Source organism: Lepisosteus oculatus, chromosome 8, assembly GCF_040954835.1.
Source record: "Lepisosteus oculatus isolate fLepOcu1 chromosome 8, fLepOcu1.hap2, whole genome shotgun sequence".
NCBI lineage: Eukaryota > Metazoa > Chordata > Actinopteri > Semionotiformes > Lepisosteidae > Lepisosteus > Lepisosteus oculatus.
This window is the reverse complement of record NC_090703.1, coordinates 41098094-41117666: the sequence shown is the minus strand read 5'-3', so window position 1 is coordinate 41117666 and position 19573 is coordinate 41098094. Positions and strand designations below refer to the sequence as shown.

The following is a 19573-nucleotide window of genomic DNA, read 5'->3' as shown; positions in this document are numbered from 1 at the left end:
ATAAAAGACACTAAACTGAACCAAGTAATTATAGACCAATAACACTGAGCTTGAAGAAGCTACCATATTGATGAAAATGGCATCTGTTGACACCAGTTTTGTGCCCTGTGAATTGTGGGGAAACTATAAAATGTAAACAGTATGTAGTTACAATACGTAGTTAAAAGTGTAGATTTTAAATCAAGGGATATGGTGTTAAAACTGTACAATGCACTTTTTTCACCTCATTTTAAATATTGTGTACAGCATTAGTTATAGCATCACAAAAAAAGATATTGCTGGTTTTGAATCAATCCAGACACGAGGGACCAGATACATTCCTGGGCTTAAAGGAATGATCCTCCTCTGATCGACTAAAAAAAATGAACTTTTTTAGTCTTTTAGTCTTTTTTAGTTCCTCTGAAACAGAAACCAAAGGACACATGTGGGATTGCATTTACAATCAGAACAAGGGGTACTATATTAACACAAAGGGTTGTGGGAATCTGGAACTTGCTATCCATCCATGTTGTTGAAGTCAATAATTAATCAGCTACGAATAACCGAATAAGATGGTCCAACTGGTCCCCTCTCATTTCCAACTTTTATGTCCTCTTGTTTATTCCTCGCTGTGTGTGGCTATTTGTTCAAAGCTCCAAAGGAATCCAACATTTAATAATGAATAAAAAGAATAAACTTTGGATAAGAAATAAACATCCTTTTACCTGATCAGACAGTGTTTGCGGAGAAGAGTAACCTATCCTGCAGCCATATGTGACACAGGAAATCTCAGCTGTCATTTCCAGAACATGTGCAAGAGGCAAGTAGCCAATATAAGTGTCTTTTGGGCTGTGAAATGAAACAAGAAAAACATATTTTTATATAATGTATGGGAAATTGTAGGCATCTTACAAAGCAATCTTTGGAAAGGCAGCAGTATGGACAGGATGTTAGTGCTCTAGGCTTTGGATGGCTGTGTGTAGCAGGTGGGACACTGCTGTGGTCCCTTTGATCAAGATACTTCACTCAGATAATTCCAGTAAAATGTCCTGGATTAGAAATCAACCACTCTCCACGGATGCCACAACTTCTCTGGTTCAATAAAAACTTTCATTCTTTTTTTTAGCCCTTTCAAATCCAAAGCTCTCTATTTTTAAGAGTCACATTACTTTTTTCAGGAAAGGTCCATAGATCCTGGTTTCAAACTATTGTGGTCGTATGTATCCATGGGTTACCTCTTGTACAATCGAAAAGAACAAGTGCAAACAATCCACATTGGCCCTGAACGATCTGGCACTGTTTGCTCTGACTTGACTGTAATTAAGTGTTCACCAAAAAGACAAATACATCATAGTGTAAGAGTATAAGCACCTCTTCTAAGAACTAATCAAGACAGCCAAGAGCTATTGTTAGTGTGATTTCAACAGTAGTCAAGTGTTTGGAGCAGACTAACATACAAATAAACTATAACGAGCACAACACATGTTCTTATACATCATGTGTCTGTTTTTTGACCTTTCCTTAAGTCATGTGCTCTTACCCCAGTCCTGGTATTCTCTCACACTGTCCTGTCATGCCTGCAATCAGGTTGCTGTGAATGATCATGACTCCTTTGGGGCGTCCAGTGGAACCACTAGTGTACATGACCACAGCAAGGTCTGTGGGCTGAGGGTGACACGGGGTCACGCTCACTATGGAGAGAAAATGTTACAGAACAGTTATAAAATCAAACCAGTTAACCCGCATATGCCTAACCTGTCCAATTTACATTTTCAAATGCTTAGTAACAAAATGGTTTAACACAACCAAACTATTGTAAGTAATAACTAAACTAATGACTAGAACTGGAACTAAAACAGGCTGGAAGGGGACTGACGACAACTGTTGGGCGTTTTCTCACATTCTTTAGACTGCCACGGAAACACAATGAAAGCTCAGTTTGTTTCATTTAACTACTTCAATGCAGGTTCAAGCCCAGAACCAAGTACTGCATGTGTAATTTGAGTTCAGTAACAAAGAAGATAGGAGTCCAGAATGTGTTGTTAATCTGTAAAAAACTAGCCAGTTACAGTATGTTGTGAAAGATCACACCCTTTGCCATCAGTTTTTCAAACCAGAGAGACGTTTCACATAATGGCAGGAAAAGTTATGCAAAGGAAAAAAATAACTGTACACATTACTTGAGATATTTTATTATGTTTTGAGATTTCAGCTCCAAGTTAACAGCTCAATGCCGAGACCAACCACCCTTCTTAAAATTCAATACTTGAACTCACAGTTCTCGGGCTTGCCTCCCAGCTCCTGAACTGACTCCATGCTATGAATATGCAGCCCTTCTGGGTATCCAGTTTTGCTTGCATTCTTCTTATCCACACAAATAATGTGTTTTAGGTTCTTAATTTCTGACAGAACCTTCTGTTTGGAGAGATCAGCAAGGGGTATGATTATAAAATTATTTTCTTAAAGTTCAAACATATTCAAAGCTTTTGAGAAACCAATTAAAACTTATTTCTAGAGTTTTCACATCTCAGAAACACTATCAAAAACATGCCTTTCTTAAGTCACATAATTAAGAGCAACCCCTACAAAAATGTAGCAGTTTAATAAAGCACTGCAAATTCATCTAAAGTTTAATTCAAGCTTGTTCTTCCTTTTACATTTTGACTTATCACATGGCCTTCAACAACAAATACTAATTTCTGTTAACTGTGACATTTCTTTCTTTGCATTATACTTTTGTTTTGTAACTCAATCCTGCCATTTGTGTGCACTACCAAATTAAATATCAAGACACAGGCACAAAAGGCAGCTGAATGAGAAGACCCCACCATTGGTTCCAAGACCTGAAACTGAAGCTGAAGGCAATTAAACAACTTTCTGCAATTTCTACATCATAAGTTTGTGAATGTGCTCTAAACCCTACCTGTTCTAAAACTGATTCCTGGTCCACTTTTGGTACATTTGAAAAATTAATTATAAATACCACAGGATTCTTTTCATGTTTATTTCTAATGAAGACATGTGTGAGGGACATACTAACTAAAACCGAATACACACATTTAGACGGACTCACCTTAAGTTTAGTTTCAAGAAGTTCAACACTAGTAATAAGATGAGTGACACCAGATTCATTCAGGCCATAGGCCACAGCATCCTCTCCCAAAGTGGCGTACAGGGTAACCACTATAAAAAGAAGATTAACACAGAATTTCAAAATCCCGTTCTTTAACAAAAATATACAAAAGCAGCCAAAGACAGTTCTAAATAACACCGTGTATGCAAAATGCATTAACATCAGCTCCTCAACTTTAAACTTGCCTGTGTTTCTAGTTATCGACAGTTGTTCCAGCTAAATGTATTGCACAGAAACCCACAGGAAAGAAATTAGATTAATCAAATATTGAGATAGAAACTGAAGAGTATTGCTCTATTTGTACTGTGTACAACTACGGACAAATACTAAAGGAGATACCAGTTAAACTGTACAAAACTTCATTAGAAAACAAGAATGGTCTTGCACAATTATACACAGGGTCAAGAGGAAAATATAAAATGCCTCTTCTCAATAGTGGCACTTATAGATCTCTTGATTTTCTGTGGCAGAGAAATGCACCTCTTACCTGGGAAATTGCGCCTAAAGCAGGCCTGTGCTGCAATCATCCACTCGGCCCTGGTCTCACAGAAAATGGCTATGGTATTCTTTGGTTGCTGTCCCAAAGCTGCTATCCCACTGCCAAAAAGAGTGACTTGACGGTTTACGTCTTCATAAGTGAGCCATTTGTATTCTCCAAGAATTAACTAGAAAAAAAAAATCTTTGTTAAACATCTTTTCTCACACGGGTTTTTCCTGGACACACTCAATGTTACAGGTCTTAGGAAATCTTTAAACCACCACCTCAGGGAGGTTTATAATATCATTTACATGCTCACATTTCTTATAGAGTATCTTCCCACAGGTTCAATGAAAATCATGACCACAGCCGTTGACATTACTGCAATTCTACAGGAAGGGACGTCCAAAAACACTTTTGAGGTGTTTACTGTATCTGATATTTTGGGGACAAGAGCTTCAATAGATAATTAAATTACCCCAAACAAAAGCAGTGAAGAAGGTTTACCATAGTACCTACCTTTCAAGTGGTACAAGTTGAGTTTTTAACTTTAGTTCGTAACTGTAGTCTCATGAAGGCTGTATAGATTTGTTTATATTTAAGTTAACACCCACAGTAACGCCCGCCTTCTGGCACTACTGGCATAACAGCTATAATTTAAACAAATAATTTGAAGGCGGCAACTGCATCTAGCATTGAAGTTGCAGCAGAATTTCAGGCAGCAACTCGGGAAGAGGCTATCATCAGATTCTTCTGTTCCTACCTTTAAAAAAATGGGAATAGTTTCCCTCACAATTTTACAAAAAACACATTTTCACGGGTAACCACGGGGACCGTGGATAAGAGTGCAAATGCAGAAAACCGTACTGCTCTTACCTTTTTAAATACTTTCCCGGTGGGCTGCGTTTCATTTTCTTCCGTCAGTACCTCCCTGGTTCCCAGGCAGTCTGCTTTGCCAAACCTCTGGACGGCATGGTCAAACAACTTGTCCAGAGTATCCTTCCCCTCAAAGTCCATTGTGGCCAGAGATTGAAAATGATCCACCGAACGATAGGGACCTTCAGCCTTGCCGGTGGTGGATTTGGCTTTAATCCGCTTGGCCATAGTCTTTTTCTTTCGGGTGTCAGTAAGGAAATACCATGGGATAAAGGTAAGGAGTGTGTACAGCCACATAAACAGATGGACAGGGAGCAACAAAATGGAATGTACTTCTGCTCTGAAATTCATTGTGCAACGGGATTGTAAGTTAAACAGCACCAGCGTTTTAAAAACCAAAAAGGACAGAGAAAGCTAAAAATGACGTATGGCTCTTTGCAAGGGTTTAGACTACAAGGCTTTGAGGCGGTTAGCAGCAAGATGTGGTGCCAGGGCAGATGAAAAAATAATAAAAAACGAAAGCAGCTGTAGCAGCAACTGAAGTCTATGTCATGTATTCAGTACAACCCAAACATCAGGAGATCTAAGTCTAAAAGCAGCAGACAGGTCGGACGGGTTCAGGAGAGCAGATGGAAAGAAAAAAAAAGAGAAAAGGAATGTTAGTTACACGATAATAACTGCAACTTGATACGCGGCACACTTTAAAGCTGAAGTTGGAGCATGCACGTGTCTGCGATTTCACTTTAAAATTGTGGTAAAATGAGGTCAATTCACAACGTTAAAGGAACTGGAAGGATTCATTTGCTTCTCGCATATGATTAGAACAAAAAAAAAAACAACCGGCTATACTTCTACCAGCCATAATTTGTAGTTTGCTGTAAAAAAACAAAACCACAGAGCTGCTTTTAAGTGTTGCACTTCATGTACTATGGCTTATTGTTCAAAGTTCCTCCAATAACTTCCACACACAACTGCTTAAGCAGTAGGCCTGATCAGTGATAAGTGACAGAATACACTCTGATTTGTTCTCTCGTCTTAAACATTAATGTTTTAAACTGGATCTACACCCCACATGAAATAAAACATATAACGCCTATATAAGTAAAAAACAATTTAAAAAATTCCACAGATATAAATCACCCAAAATTAAGGACAAAATGAACTTATTACGCCTCCAGATCTCAAAAGGTACAAAGAATTAAATATTGTACCAGATGCATCCAGGGGGCAAGAGTACAGGGGGCAAAATGGTTTCAGACAAGATCTGAAAAAAGCTCAGCCCGCAACAGTGAATACTGTATTGGGTTTTGTTTCATAAATAAGCTTTTTACTTATTTATGAAACAAAAAAAAGAGAAAAGCTTTTAAATTTTAAGTTCGATATTTTGAAAGGTACTGGACTACTACGCTACTGGAATACTGCTTTTAAAATATGTTCATCAATTTCTTTAATGAAAGTCTGAAGTCAAGCATTTTTTACGCTGTAGTTGTCCTTGTAAGGAGGATGCACACAAATATATTTATTAATGTTATATTTGGATACATGCCATAACCTTTCAACAAATGAGCTTGGAATTAATTTAAATTGGATTTCCAGAGTATTCCAAAATGTTGATTTATACCTCAAAGCGTTCCTTACAGTTGCAGTGGAGGATTAATTGGTAATTATAATTGTGTTGATAAAGATTTCAAACAATGCGCAGACAAAGTGATCATAGCATGCAGTCTTTATTTAAAAGTAGCATTAAACAGTCCCCTCCAAAGTATTGGTACAGAAACAAAACTTTTTCTTGCATTACAGTCAACCAGTTGTATTTGCTAATGACATGAATATTAATTCTATGTATAATGTAATGTACATTTTGGGGTTATGCTGTGTATAACTATATTGTGGTATTAGATCAAAAATAAATTCTGCTCAAACTAGTTATTTCAAGTGACCATAAATAAAATCATAAGAAATATTACTAATAAGAGATGGCTGTCCAGCCCAACTATCTCATGTGGATGTTATACCACATATACTCATCATATTAGAAAAAAAACATACTAAGAAGTACGTGATAATTTATGTACGCAAATATCTCAGAACAAAATATTGTAGTTATCATTCATTATCTCATTATCACAAACATTGCTTGGCTATAAAGCAAAAAAATAACAGTTCTGACTTTATAGTCCCAAAACTTTGGAGTGCATTGAAAAAATGGCACACAAGCACAGCAAAAAGCTTAACAAAAAGACACAGCCAACATGCAGCAAAAGATCAGCTTTAGAATGTCAATCCACAATACCCCCCAGCAGTGAAAAAAAGATTACAATTTAGATTCATACACCATTCCCTTGCATTAATGGGCATCTCAAACAATTTCCATTTAAAACATTACAGCATTCAGTAATATTGCATCTCATGCACTTCAATGTATTTAGCACTGTACTGATTTATCTGTTTTTATGGTCGACAGAGGCTTGTCCCCTTAGACGGATCAAAATGCTAAAAAATGTAACATTTGCAAAAAGAGAAAACTGAACTAAATTTCATGTGGCCGATTCCCACTCAGACTAAAGTTACCTGTACATTTATCACAGGTTTCTCTAGAGGAAAGGAGCTCTTTTCTAAAAAGAGGAGTAAAGAACCTTTGTAAACATGGTTTACATTACAATTAAATAAGCTAAAGAATTGTCAGGGATGTGTGACAGTGCTACATGGTGATCAAGATAACTTAAAAGTATAAAATTACAAGCGATTATTCGTGACAACTCTGTGAACAGCATGATAAACAAGCAGAGCAAAGTCACTTCCTATCTACATTTTTATCTTTGATCACTAATCTTGCATATCTGATGTACTCACAGAAGGGTTCAGTGAGGCAAAAGAACGAAGTTGAAGGCACACGAAATAGTATTTTAAAAATACTGAAATACTGTAGAGGACGGGGGTAAATTTTCAGTGATCTATTTAACTTTTTTTTTTTAATCCTTGTCCCTGGTCTCCAATTCCAATGTTTAACTTTTTTATTCAGCAAAAGAATCTTTAAAAAATAAAATGATTTCCTAAACCAATTCAGTACTTACAGAAATTTCACCAGCAAATTCTTCAAATTGAGGTTCTTATCCCTTTATGGACTGACATAAGCCTGAAACAAGAAAAACAACCCAGTAATGTAATTTCAGCTCTTTACAGCACTCCAGTACATAACAGGACTGAACATCATGGACTGTGACACTTTTGATTACTGGTTGTAAATGCAATAATCCAACACCGAATTAATGAGTTTATCACCAACAGACAGTATCTGATTTGGACTTAAAGAAAAAGTGCACGAGATTCATATTCATATTCGGTATGATTCCTGGAGTCTGTGTATACTTAAGTATAAACACCTCAGTCCTAAAGCAGTAAGATGACAACTTTCATGTATTTATAAATAAAAACCTTAGTTTATAAGGTCTGAAACAAAGTTCATATTACAGCACAACAATATTTAAGAACACAATTAAAGTACCAGTGCTCCTAAATTCATTTTTAAACACATATATAGCACAAAATGGTTGTTACCCAATAGCTGCTTCTCTGCTTACACATAACCTCAAAAATCCACAAAAACAGGCTGTTTATAAATATTTACTGAAGAAGTTGTGGTGTTTCCTGCACGTGATAAATATGCCAGTTCAGTTAGTAAAACCCCGTTATCAAATGACCGATGTGTCATTCCTTGACTTAATATTGGGTGGTCTCTGTATTTTATTTGGGGAAATCTAGAAGTTCATACAAACAAAAAGTAACATGAAAAGTTGTGCAACGCAGTGAGACCAACACCAGCACTGGGTAAATTACCCAGATAATCTACTCTCGCTTAAAAAGCAGGACATCAGTCTGTATTTACTGTAGGTCTCAGTTCTGTTGCCATTAATAAGAAATTTTTTCAATGAACGCATGGGAATCCTCCTGACATTTTCTCTGTTTTCAGATGTTTTTCAGAATTCTCGTATGACATGCCTTTTCTGGCTTACTCAATACTCAGACCTTAAACCATCAGACAGTGGAAGGCAGATAAACAGTTGTGGTTATTGCTCAACTCCTTATATCATGCAAACTACTGTTTCTCAACACACAGGATTAAAGATTTATTGGCATTCCTGAGTCACTTTGTACACTCAGATTAATACTTTTCCAATTATTGTATTTCCAATTTTGATAAGCACTGCTGTCCTTTGTACTGTTTTGTACTTATGCTTAACATTTAACTAGGGCTTTGCCATGACCCTCAACAGGATAAGCAGCTTTCTGGTAATTGATGGTTATATTATATATGCGTGTTGGTATATTGTTCTAAACACCCTTTAGCAAACCGTTTGCTTTGCGCCAAGTCTAGTATCTATGGAAATCAAACGTAAACATTGCACTACAATGGAAAAAATTTCACCCTCACATACTGTGTGTGGACTCAGTAGGTGGATACAGGTCTTCTCGGGTGAGAAAACTGGAAAGTACTGTATACTACACTGAAAACTGTTATTGAAGTAAACATACACCTTACTAACCTGACCTCTTTCAATAAGATGATTGAAACTTCATAATGATATCTTAAACAAACTGAAATGAACATTTTCATTACCAATAATGAGCTGAGAAGACAGTTTATCTTTTAAAAGTATTATACATCAATCGGATATCCTCCTTCTCAATAAGGCATAAAAGGCAAAAGATGCTTAGACTAAGTAAAAGTAGTTTTCTACACAGTTAACTTCTTTCTCTATTAATTTAAAATGACCCTAATAGGTTTGCATTAAAGGTAAAGTTGAACAAACCCTGTAGTTGTTTTATTTCCTATATATTTTACAATTACAAACGTTCCGAGTCCTAGCGTGGCTATTAAAAGAAAGGTCTGAAAGAAAACTTGCAATCTGAGGTTTAGTACCGAGAGTCAGCAAAAGCCATAGAATTTCCATCATTTTGGTACAAAATGTCCCTTCCAGATTATATCAAGTACGTGCCTTTTCATTACTGAAAAACTGAACAAATACTAAATCACTCCTGGAAAGGAATATTCCTTTGGTTTATGGCTTGGCTAATACGTTTTTACCAGTGGTGGACTTAATAAATTGACATTTAAGTCATTAAATCCGTACAAAATAAGTCAAGAAAATCTTTACTTAAACAGAATTCAGAAGATCACATACAACTGTTCAGAAAAATTGTACTTATGTACTAAGGTTTGGGATACATTATACAAATTGGATACATTCTGTGCCTCACTACACTCCCTTGTTACCTTGTTAGGAACTATTCAGACTTTTTAAAGGACTAAACCTCCCGTCCCAGCCCCTCTCCTCCAACAGCTAACTTCAACGACTTAAGAATTCTTATCATCATTTCAACTATTTTTCAACAAGTATTGTCATGCAGCGCAAAAACTTTTAAGAACAATTCAACAGGAAACCTCACCTCGTGACTCCCGCAAGGATCAAGCTTTTACAGCAGAAGTTTCTGCTTTGAGAAGATTAAATAGTCAGCCCCACTACGCAGATTCTAAACATTATATCTCCGGTATCGACAGAGTAAGTGCTCCTCAATCTTTGAAGTCCGTTTTCCTTCAAGGCGACCCTTTTGACTTTTGCCTCTTCTCTGTCACAACCTGTTACCCAATCATATGTACGGCCTTGGAAGGAAATGATACAGTCCCCATCGCCGTCATTCCATGACTCAGAGAAGTGGTAGACAAGAGTGCAGCTGTGAGTCAGCCCCTCTCTGAAAGCTCAAAACCACACACACACACACCCCCCTTGCAAAGTGTTCTGGAACACTATCATTTTTAACAACTTATTGCGTCGTGGTATTTTTTTTTATTACATAAGCTGATAAGAAACAAGAAAGACACGTTTAAAATGAAGTTCTCCAAGTCAGGGATGAAAAAAAATGAGAGGGCTTGTCTATGCGGAAAGCGTTGGGACTTCAGAAGCGCACAAGGCATGCTAATTGAAAACAGAGCCATCACTGAAGCACGAATCACAAGATTTGCTTTACGGCCAATAAAACCTGTCTGTGTAAAGATATGGATTTTTTTTTTTAAATAACTTGATGTGAAGGGTCAACCTATAATCACGGACGAGTTTAAAGCAAATTGCTAAATACTGTAACGCTTCGGGGTTCACGTGGGCGCCCTCGCCTCTGCCGCCTCAGGTCGGCCCCCCCACTGTCGGGGACTCGAACCCGGGCCTCCGGCGTCACTCAACAGGGACCGCAGCCGCCGGGCTGACGGGAGATTTCCCTTTGGTTCAAGTGGCTGGGTTCCTGTTGAGTGACACCGGAGGTCCGGGTTCGAGTCCCCAACGGCAGAGGCGAAGGCGCCCACGTGAACCCCGAAGCGTTACAATACATTTTCACCAACTAAGGTAACAAAATATTCCATATACACAAAATGTGCTCTGTTGTTAGTTCACATGTATGCCAGTAAGATCTGATGAGTTAACTTTGTTTTTCAGTCTCATACATTTAATTTCCTCATAATTCTATTTTAGATATAGGCTAGAGTTCAGACAAAGAAAAACTGATGTATTTTGCAGGTACTTCAGTAAGCTGTGAAATTACTTCAGTTAGTGCTGTCTTTGCAACATATGAATACGTATGAATTAGCCAACTTTCATTTTCTTTACATCATCACATGTAGAAATGCTATGTGAGGAAATATTTTCCTCGGCATAAAATTTACCTTTGGCATAGTTTAAAAGCCAGTGATGCAACAATGACTACAATATATAGTCTAGTTTCTGCGTTGCCAGGCAATCCCTAGCTAGGCTGTTGTGTTTACCTCATCTTTTAAATTACAACATAAAACCAAGAATTTTGACCTTTATACACAGTTACCTTGGCGATCAAGCTTAACCTACTCCAAAAAATGAAGACCTGACCACAGTAACATGAACTGGCATCAAATTAAAACTCTTACATTTTTCTATTCAATACTATAGTACTTGCAATGACAGAAAAGTTTCTTTTGCAGGATTTATAATCTGAAAAGGTACATTATTGTAAAGATATCCAATGTCACACTTTTTTAAGTCGTCTTCTGATTTTCCAGAAGTGGACTTTGGTACAAGGTGCAACCATTACAAGTAATATTTTATGTTTTAAAGTTTCTGAAAGGAACAGATTGAAAACAAAGAATTGTTTTTATCTTATAAAAAAAAACAATCCAGAGACACTTTATTGTTTTGTTAAGAACAGTTGCATTATCATTGGACTAACTACCAAAAATATTGGAATTATAGTAAATAATATTAATAACAAATACAAATATTATAGTTTAAACATACCCCAAAACATTATTCAGATTCTTGTTTTGAATTAAAAATATCACCACTGTGAAAATCTCAATGCATAATTCACTTTTCCAGATTTTGTGCCTACTCTCTCAGCTTTTCTCCATTCTTGCTTTTTTCAGACGTCATTAAATTGCCTCTCCATATAGAAATCTGTGCATTTCTTTAAAATAAACATAAAGGCCAATTGGAAATGAAAAAAAACATTTCTTATCTCCACAACATAGATGCTGTCCAAACGCAAGAGCCTTGAAAGATATCTTTACTCAGATAAAGGCAAGACCACAGAAACAGAAAGGCTGGCCCAAAGGTGGACATCTTGCACAACTGTTTGATAAATACTGCATACATTGTTTAACTTGGAAATACAATTTAAACAGATTACAAAAAATAATAAATGAAGACTCGTGGACTTGTGAAATATGGACACTAATGTTAGTAGTTTTTTTTCCCCCCATGTGCGTTTTAAAACAAAAAGCTTTTTTTAAAAAAAATAACGAAAGCACAACTTCAGATATTTTTAATAATCGGATCCTAACAACACAAATCTTAGCAAATAGATGCACGAAAAACCTACATAAACACAGTGAGTAACTGAATGCCACACACACACATTCTAATCTGTTGAAGTATCCTTTGGTATTTTCCTATGTATGTGACATAATACAGTAATATGCAACAGAGTTAACAGAGATTCTTGATGTAAAAGAGGTAGGCGGGTACATAATGTCTTACCTATTAGGCCAAGTAGGTAAAAGGTTACTGGCAAGTTAAATACTGATGTTTATGGTCTGGAATTCTGTTAATGCAAACCAGTTATTACAAATCCCACAAACTCTGCCCCTTAACACTTAACCACTTATATCATTATAAAAATATGACATGAAAAACTTCAAATAATGAATTAAATCTATAAACCTATATTTCATTCACCACTTTGAAATGTTTTCTCTCCTTTAGCTGGAACCGAAAAGCTCTTAAGTTTATTTTTTGGTAAAAATAACCAATGGAAATTATAATGTTTTTTTTATTTATTTTCCAGGACATCTTTTTAATGACACTAAAACAGTTAAAAATATTATTAAGCCCACATTTTCTTGTCCCATTTCCAGGCTCATATATTTCTTTCAATTTGAAAAGATTCTTTCTGACATAATGTTGCTAAGATACTTTCTTGACAAGAAAATAAATACATTGGAATTAAAAAAAACTGTTGTAAAGGGCACACTATGCAAGTATATACAGAGGGATATAAACTTGTATATTGATATTGTTTTCCTTGGTTGTTAGTTGTTAGTCTAGTTAGTAAACAAGAAATAGGTAGTTCCTCAAAACGAATAGTGTACTACTGGTGAAATATGAAAGAAAACATCCGGATCGGACTACATCATCATGACTGAACAGATGTTGAACAATAAGCATTTTGCTCCTTATTTTACACATTTGCTTGTCTCTTCAGACAAGGTTATTACAGTTGTTTTGCAAAGCCGGGTTATCAGATGCATCACAGCATTCAGCATTTGATCAGAAGTGAACTCCACTGCAACTCAAGGCCTTAACCTCAAAAATAAATTAAACAGCACCATATCAACAGCAATCCACAATTGTAACTGTGCTCACAAAGAATCATGGCACAATCAGGACATCTTTCTATAAAGAAATCGCACAAGCAAAAGGGTTAGTAGATGTACGTTAGTCAAAATTATTTTTTCCTCAATCATTACTTGTGGAGCAGCAGAAAAAAATAGTGGTTGGGGGCTGTATACTTGGAACAGGAAGACTGTGGGTTCCAGTCTCAGGATTACTCAACAATATAAAAGTATTATCCAGATACTAAGCATTCAAAGCTGAAAGTGAACAGTATATGATGCAAGGTGACGTACTAAAATTAGTTGTAGAAATTTTTTAAATTACACTAAATGATCAAAAATGGTGAAGCTGTGAAGCCCATAGTAGTCACTTGAAATCTTGTTTCAGTATAGATGGACATTAAAGAGCATCACACCAAAGGTGACACAGTATGTGTGATAGATTTGTTTGAGCAAAGGTAGCCTAAAATTAATTTAGTCAGATAAAATAATAATACAATAATATGTATATACTGCATACACACACACACAAGTATGAAGTTATTTAACTTCAACTTTTATTAAAATACAAGAGCATACACTAGATTCCGTGACTCAACAAGAACACTATAAGTCACAGAATTAGTGACACATCAAGAACAAATAAAGATGCAAGAATTATTTCCTCACTGACCCTTCACTTACTTGGCCCTACACAAAAACAGAATTCATTCTCTATCCATTTAAATCCCCAACATCTATTTGAAGACCATTGCCCTGATAAAAATACCTTTAAGCTGTCATCATTTGCAGGAAACAGCCTTACTATCAAAAGGAAGTAAGAGGTTATGGAAATAAAAAAAACAAGTCAGCACTAATTTTCTTTCTTTGGGTGGAGGAGGAGGATGTTGGTGGCTTATGATTTCTGTTGAAGAACAGCATATTCTTATCTTGAATCTGAAGAGTGGTAAAATCTTATTTAACACTGAAAGGAGTCAATGGTAAAGGCTACACATCCTACAGCACAGCAATCCCCCTTAATGCTTATAAAGCCTCAACTACACTAACACAACGCAAACATGGTGGTCATATTACTGTATTTAATCCTGGTAACAGAACAATACTGAGACAAACTGGGAAACAATTTACGTGGAACTAATTTAAAGGTCCCACACTACTGCATTTTAACTAACAGACGTATGAACCATATTTTCCACAACTCCACCTTACTTCGTGTCTAAAAGCTCATGTTTTCCAGATCTCCAAGGTACAAACTAAAATACAGAATTATCAGAATGTTGTAAATAAGGACTGATAATTCTTCTTAAACAGGAAAGTGGGCTCTAGCTCTGTAAAGTTCTATAAACACAACATCAGCAACAAAGTACAATCTATCGACAAATCTTAATGTAGAAAATAAGTAATTCTACATATAGGCCTACAAAATTTGCATTTCCCAAAGTTTCGCTGTAATTATCCGATTACTGTAAATCCGATTTATTTATATCCGTTTACAATGAAATGCATCTTAAGGGAAAACAAGCCTTATTTGTTTGTGTTTTGTAAATACACTTAGGCAATATGTTTTTTGCATTTTCAGTTATGTATATACCCTACAAAAAAACACTCTGTGATGGTACCTACCAATTACTTGCCAAAAATTCAAATTTTTTCCCAATATTCCTTTGTGCTAAATACCACAAACAAATCTCAATGTCAAACACAAGCACAGTTCAAAGACAGCATGCAAATTGAAACAACCATTTACCTTTCACGGAAGAATCCACAGAGGCATTTAGTAGTCTTGCCATGCTAATTTACTATTTCACCAAACATGTCAACTGAAAACTTGAAAATATCAGGTTGTCTGTACTACACACCTACTCCAATTTGTTTTTTTTTGCAAAAGTCCTAATTTAGACTTACATTTCCAATGATTATGTATTTAATGCTTAAATGTAAGGGTTAGGCTTTTAAAGTAAATTATAGTGGGATTCCTTACAACCCCTTTCCCAGCCACCTCTTCTAAACCCAACTTTAAGTATTCAGCCCTTTGTAGGATAAAACTGAAATTACACTTTCAAACGCATTCAAGGATAGCTATTTGTCTGTGCATGACATTACTTTTATATAGGCTATAGCCGAAAGCTGCATTTCACATCAACTCCCTCGAAAACACAAATATGACACAAGTAACAATGTTAAGGGAACAAAGAACGACTGAAGAAATATTTGGTTTTGATTTTGTTTGAATTTGTGTTGCTCCAGGGACTGTGAAACATTCTCACTTAACAATTTAATCATGCACATCATTTAACGTGTACGATTAAGTCAAATAGGAACAGCACCACGCTTGCCAAATAAAGCTTGAATATGTGTTTGTAGGATGTATGTCTTGAATAGAGAAACAAAATCAATCGAGGGTTTGGAGTCTGGTATTACTGTAACGGGCTCTGAGAGGACGCATAAGGACTTCCAAACTGTCTCGGAACTGCATCAGCATGATTGTGTCAACGAAATGTAATAGTATTTTGGGGCTGACTACAGTAAACACGGTAACCCACACTTTTGCCCAAGTTAAATAATTAGGACCCATCCAGCAATCACAAATTCACAAATCCAGTTTCTGTTTGGTAGAAAGAAAAAACGTCTCAGGTAAACCAAGCCCATCATCAAGCCTATGTTTTGTCATTTGAGAGTGCTGGACAAGTTAAAGATATGATTTAATTCAGGCATTGGGTCCTAAATATATGTGGAAAAGCACAGCAAGGGCATAACTGTGCCTTTAGAGTTTAAGCAGGGATCTTTTTATCTCCCTTAGCCAGAACGAGCAATAAAACAGCCAATGTACTGCAACTCCATCACCTCCAAGAACAGATCCCTATGTCTGAAAATATATCCCATCCTATTTCAATATAAGGTCTCATATGTAATCTGAGTAATCAATAGCACACCATCTCTTATTTCTCTGCAGCACTGTACTATCTGAAGTAGCCAATTATATTGGAGCTCGTGGCTCACACCACTCTGAGCAGCTGCTGTGTCACAACAGGTGGAAATAAGGAGACAGCTCCAGAAACGTTAGGCAGATTATCAATGCTAGTCTTTCTAGACCGAAAAGCAACCCTCTTTTCCCCCGCAGCTCTCTTATCAGGAAACATCCACAGAAATTATTTAATTGTTGATTTATATGGTCAACAATAACATTACTAGCTAGTTTACAACTGATTGCACTAAGTCTGCATCCATGCTGTTCAATGATGCCTGAATCTCACTACACACTAAAAGGCTGATTGTTCAAAACATTACCAGCAAAGGTTTTACTACCATGCAAAAGAAACATATTTAGATCACCCTAAATTTCCTACAAATAAAGTGCTACAGATAATGAAGGAGGTTTATGTACCTGTATAGCAACTCCCTGTCTGCATTATTTTTTATTAAAAACATGCCTATTTTCTACTACATATATTCAATTAAAATAATTACATTTGTTTTACTATAATGATGTAAGTGGCATTGGTCTATCATGAATGTTATTATTTTAATATAGTTATGAGTTGGAAATTATTTCTGTTCCCATGAACAGACCAGAACCCTCATAGTTACTGTCCTGGTCTTAAAGCAAATGGGTTTAATTGGGAAAATTTGTAAAATCAGCAGAAAGGAGATTATATTAGCATAGATTAGCGTGTATACTGAGAAAGCTCGTACCCTCCTAAGAATTAAAGAATCTAGGAAGTCCACGACAAAAAAACAACAACAACAAAACAACGTGATGAAAAAGTCACAAGATATTTGAAAAGCTATTTGATAACCCACTGTTACAACAATAGAAGATGTTGGCCTAATAAATAAAATCCAAAAGGAAGATGAGGTCTTGCCGCTGACGTCAGCAATGTCACCGCCGAACACACCATACACCCAGAACCAACCAGCCGAAAGCGTGCATGACGTCACAGGTCCCTCCCTCCCTCCCTTTTTACACGCAACCCTTAACCGAAAGTAACCTCAGCTCGTTGTGGGGGTGGGTGGCTAGGGGGAATGAACTCGTTGACTCCCGACTCAGAAAAGCAAGAAACAGTAGTAAAACGCTTCCAATAAACGCCAGTCGTAAGGGACTATACATTGTATACAAACTGACGGATATATGATTTTTGTTTCTTATCGAGTATAGTATATCAAAGGTCCGCTGACATTTGGAAAAGCATTAACGAAAACAATGTCAAAAATCTGAAAAAAGAACAGGGTTTTAACTACCGCTCGTTAAACATATTTCCGAGCCATCTGTTCTATTTTTAATAAGGTAACCCCACATGCGCCCCATCGTCACTATAGAAACGACATCGTCGGATGTCTTCGTTCTATTACTGTGCTGCTGGATTCAGCTAACAACTAACAACTGATAGGGTAGCTCTGTCTGACAGCAACTGTCATTCGTAAATTGATCTGCTTTTAATTTAAACGTAGGGGGTGGGTTTGTGACAAGGAGAGCTGTCTCATACGTCTCGAAATTAATGGCGCTTGATCAGGCCGCCGTAGTACTTGTCTTTTTTTAAAAAAAACTCTTACAGTTTATCTTAGAGTTTGCATGGTCTTTGAAAGGCTTTTCTGTCTTTAGTCATTAGTTTCCCCTTTATATGAAGTCGAACTAGATCTAAAACAAGAGCATTGCCAAACTGTACCATGATAGACCTTCACATGACGTGTGTTTTCCGAGATCTAAGGGCAAAGTATTAACTTCACGCAGGAGATTAATTTTTAATCGAAAGCGTTATAAAACAAATTCCAATCAACTAATTTTAAGGGTTCTTTTTACAGGAAAACGGTGTTTACCGACAGGAAAGCGACGTTTCTTGACTCAATATTCCTAATCCGACTATATTATAGAACACAAAAAAAGGGATTCAAATATGGCTATCACCTACATCGCAGACTGGACCCGGTGTCACTTGATGCACGCAAGATAAAGGGTAAAACTATCTGGTAACACTGTCTTTACAGATCGTCTTCGCTCATTAACATACCAAAGATTTCATTTAAAATCAACAATGGTCACCTTTTTCCCCAAGAAAAACCCGTAAAAAATTCGAATCAAGCTACCGATTCCTTACAATTCTCGATAAAATCTATTTCCTTTTCATCACGACCGTTTAGATGAATAAAACATTATAGGGCAAACACTATCACTTCTGTTGGGTACCGTATTCTGATCCCCTAGAGCTATCTACAGCTATGAGCGTTAGAAAACAATGCGTGGACAACAATCACCTGTCTAACTATTAATTTCAGACTACTGCGCGGACAGCATTGATTATTTTGAAACTGTCACGCTTCTCTTGCCAGAGGCGAGGTCCTGATCATGCTTCCGGTATGTTATTCTTAACGTGGCGCTTTTTCTTCTTGCAGCGGCTAATGATGGAAATACATCACGGAAGCGAAAATCACATTAAGAGAGACGCATACAACTAGTTTTGGTAAATCGGGTTTAACTAAGTGCTCCCATCACTTTCGTTTTATTTATTTCACAAAGCCAGTCAAGATATGACCTACCTGTCTAATCGCTAAAACACGTTAGTTCTCGCTGTAGACACGTCCCAGCACACAAGAGGAACTAGTACAGTTACGGACACGTTTTGCTTCCTCATGAGGCAAGCACGTTAGGACTACTGGATGTTTTTAATGTAAAGGCGTGAGATAACTTTCGCTTAGCTTTTCGGATATATTAAATATTGTTGACAGTTAGGTATATTAGGCTAATACAGCAAATACACAGTAACTAGCCATGACAGTAGTAAAACTAACGAGAGCGTTAGTGACAGCCGGCTTTAATTCTTACCTGTGACACGCCGGCCAAGAGCTGCTTCTTTCTCTGAACGAAGAAATGTTTGACCGAAAGTAACCTCTCACCTTCCGGAGAAAACCCGGAAATAGGACGTCATCTGACTCCATCCTTTTGTAGCCAATAGCCGCTGACATAATGGCCACACCTTCAACGAGCCTCGCTAACCTTTTTTTTAAAGCATTGCAGGAGGCGGTAACGTGAAATGCAGAATAAATGCGTTTTGGAGGAGCTTTCTTTCATGAAAAGAGCTCTCGGATTTTTGCACCTCATTTTTCATCTCTCACTAAACTGTTTCTCTTCACGCGCTTATAAAATATAAAACGACGTTAAAAGATTAACGAAAATCTCTTTATTTCTGCAAGTGACCCAGAT

At 36.7% G+C, this 19573-nt stretch overlaps 1 protein-coding gene across 5 annotated transcripts in view; it reads right to left on the bottom strand.

Moving 5' to 3' along the window:
- acsl4a (acyl-CoA synthetase long chain family member 4a) overlaps positions 1-19282 on the bottom strand; it is a 32041-nt gene extending 12759 nt beyond the window's left edge. The window contains exons 1-8 of one of the 5 annotated variants that reach the window (XM_015351387.2): positions 19196-19282; positions 7541-7602; positions 4467-5055; positions 3600-3777; positions 3053-3162; positions 2256-2394; positions 1520-1670; positions 705-828 (exon numbers count right to left, since the gene is read on the bottom strand). In XM_015351387.2, the coding sequence (XP_015206873.2) occupies positions 705-828; positions 1520-1670; positions 2256-2394; positions 3053-3162; positions 3600-3777; positions 4467-4817 (1053 nt within the window). In that variant the 5' untranslated portion in view covers positions 4818-5055; positions 7541-7602; positions 19196-19282. Of the gene's footprint in view, positions 1-704; positions 829-1519; positions 1671-2255; positions 2395-3052; positions 3163-3599; positions 3778-4466; positions 5056-7540; positions 7603-9914; positions 10231-19195 lie in introns of those variants that run through there. The other 4 variants (XM_015351389.2, XM_015351386.2, XM_006632745.3 and 1 more) reach the window with 4 other exon arrangements.
- Between the last annotated feature and the right edge of the window lie 291 nt (positions 19283-19573).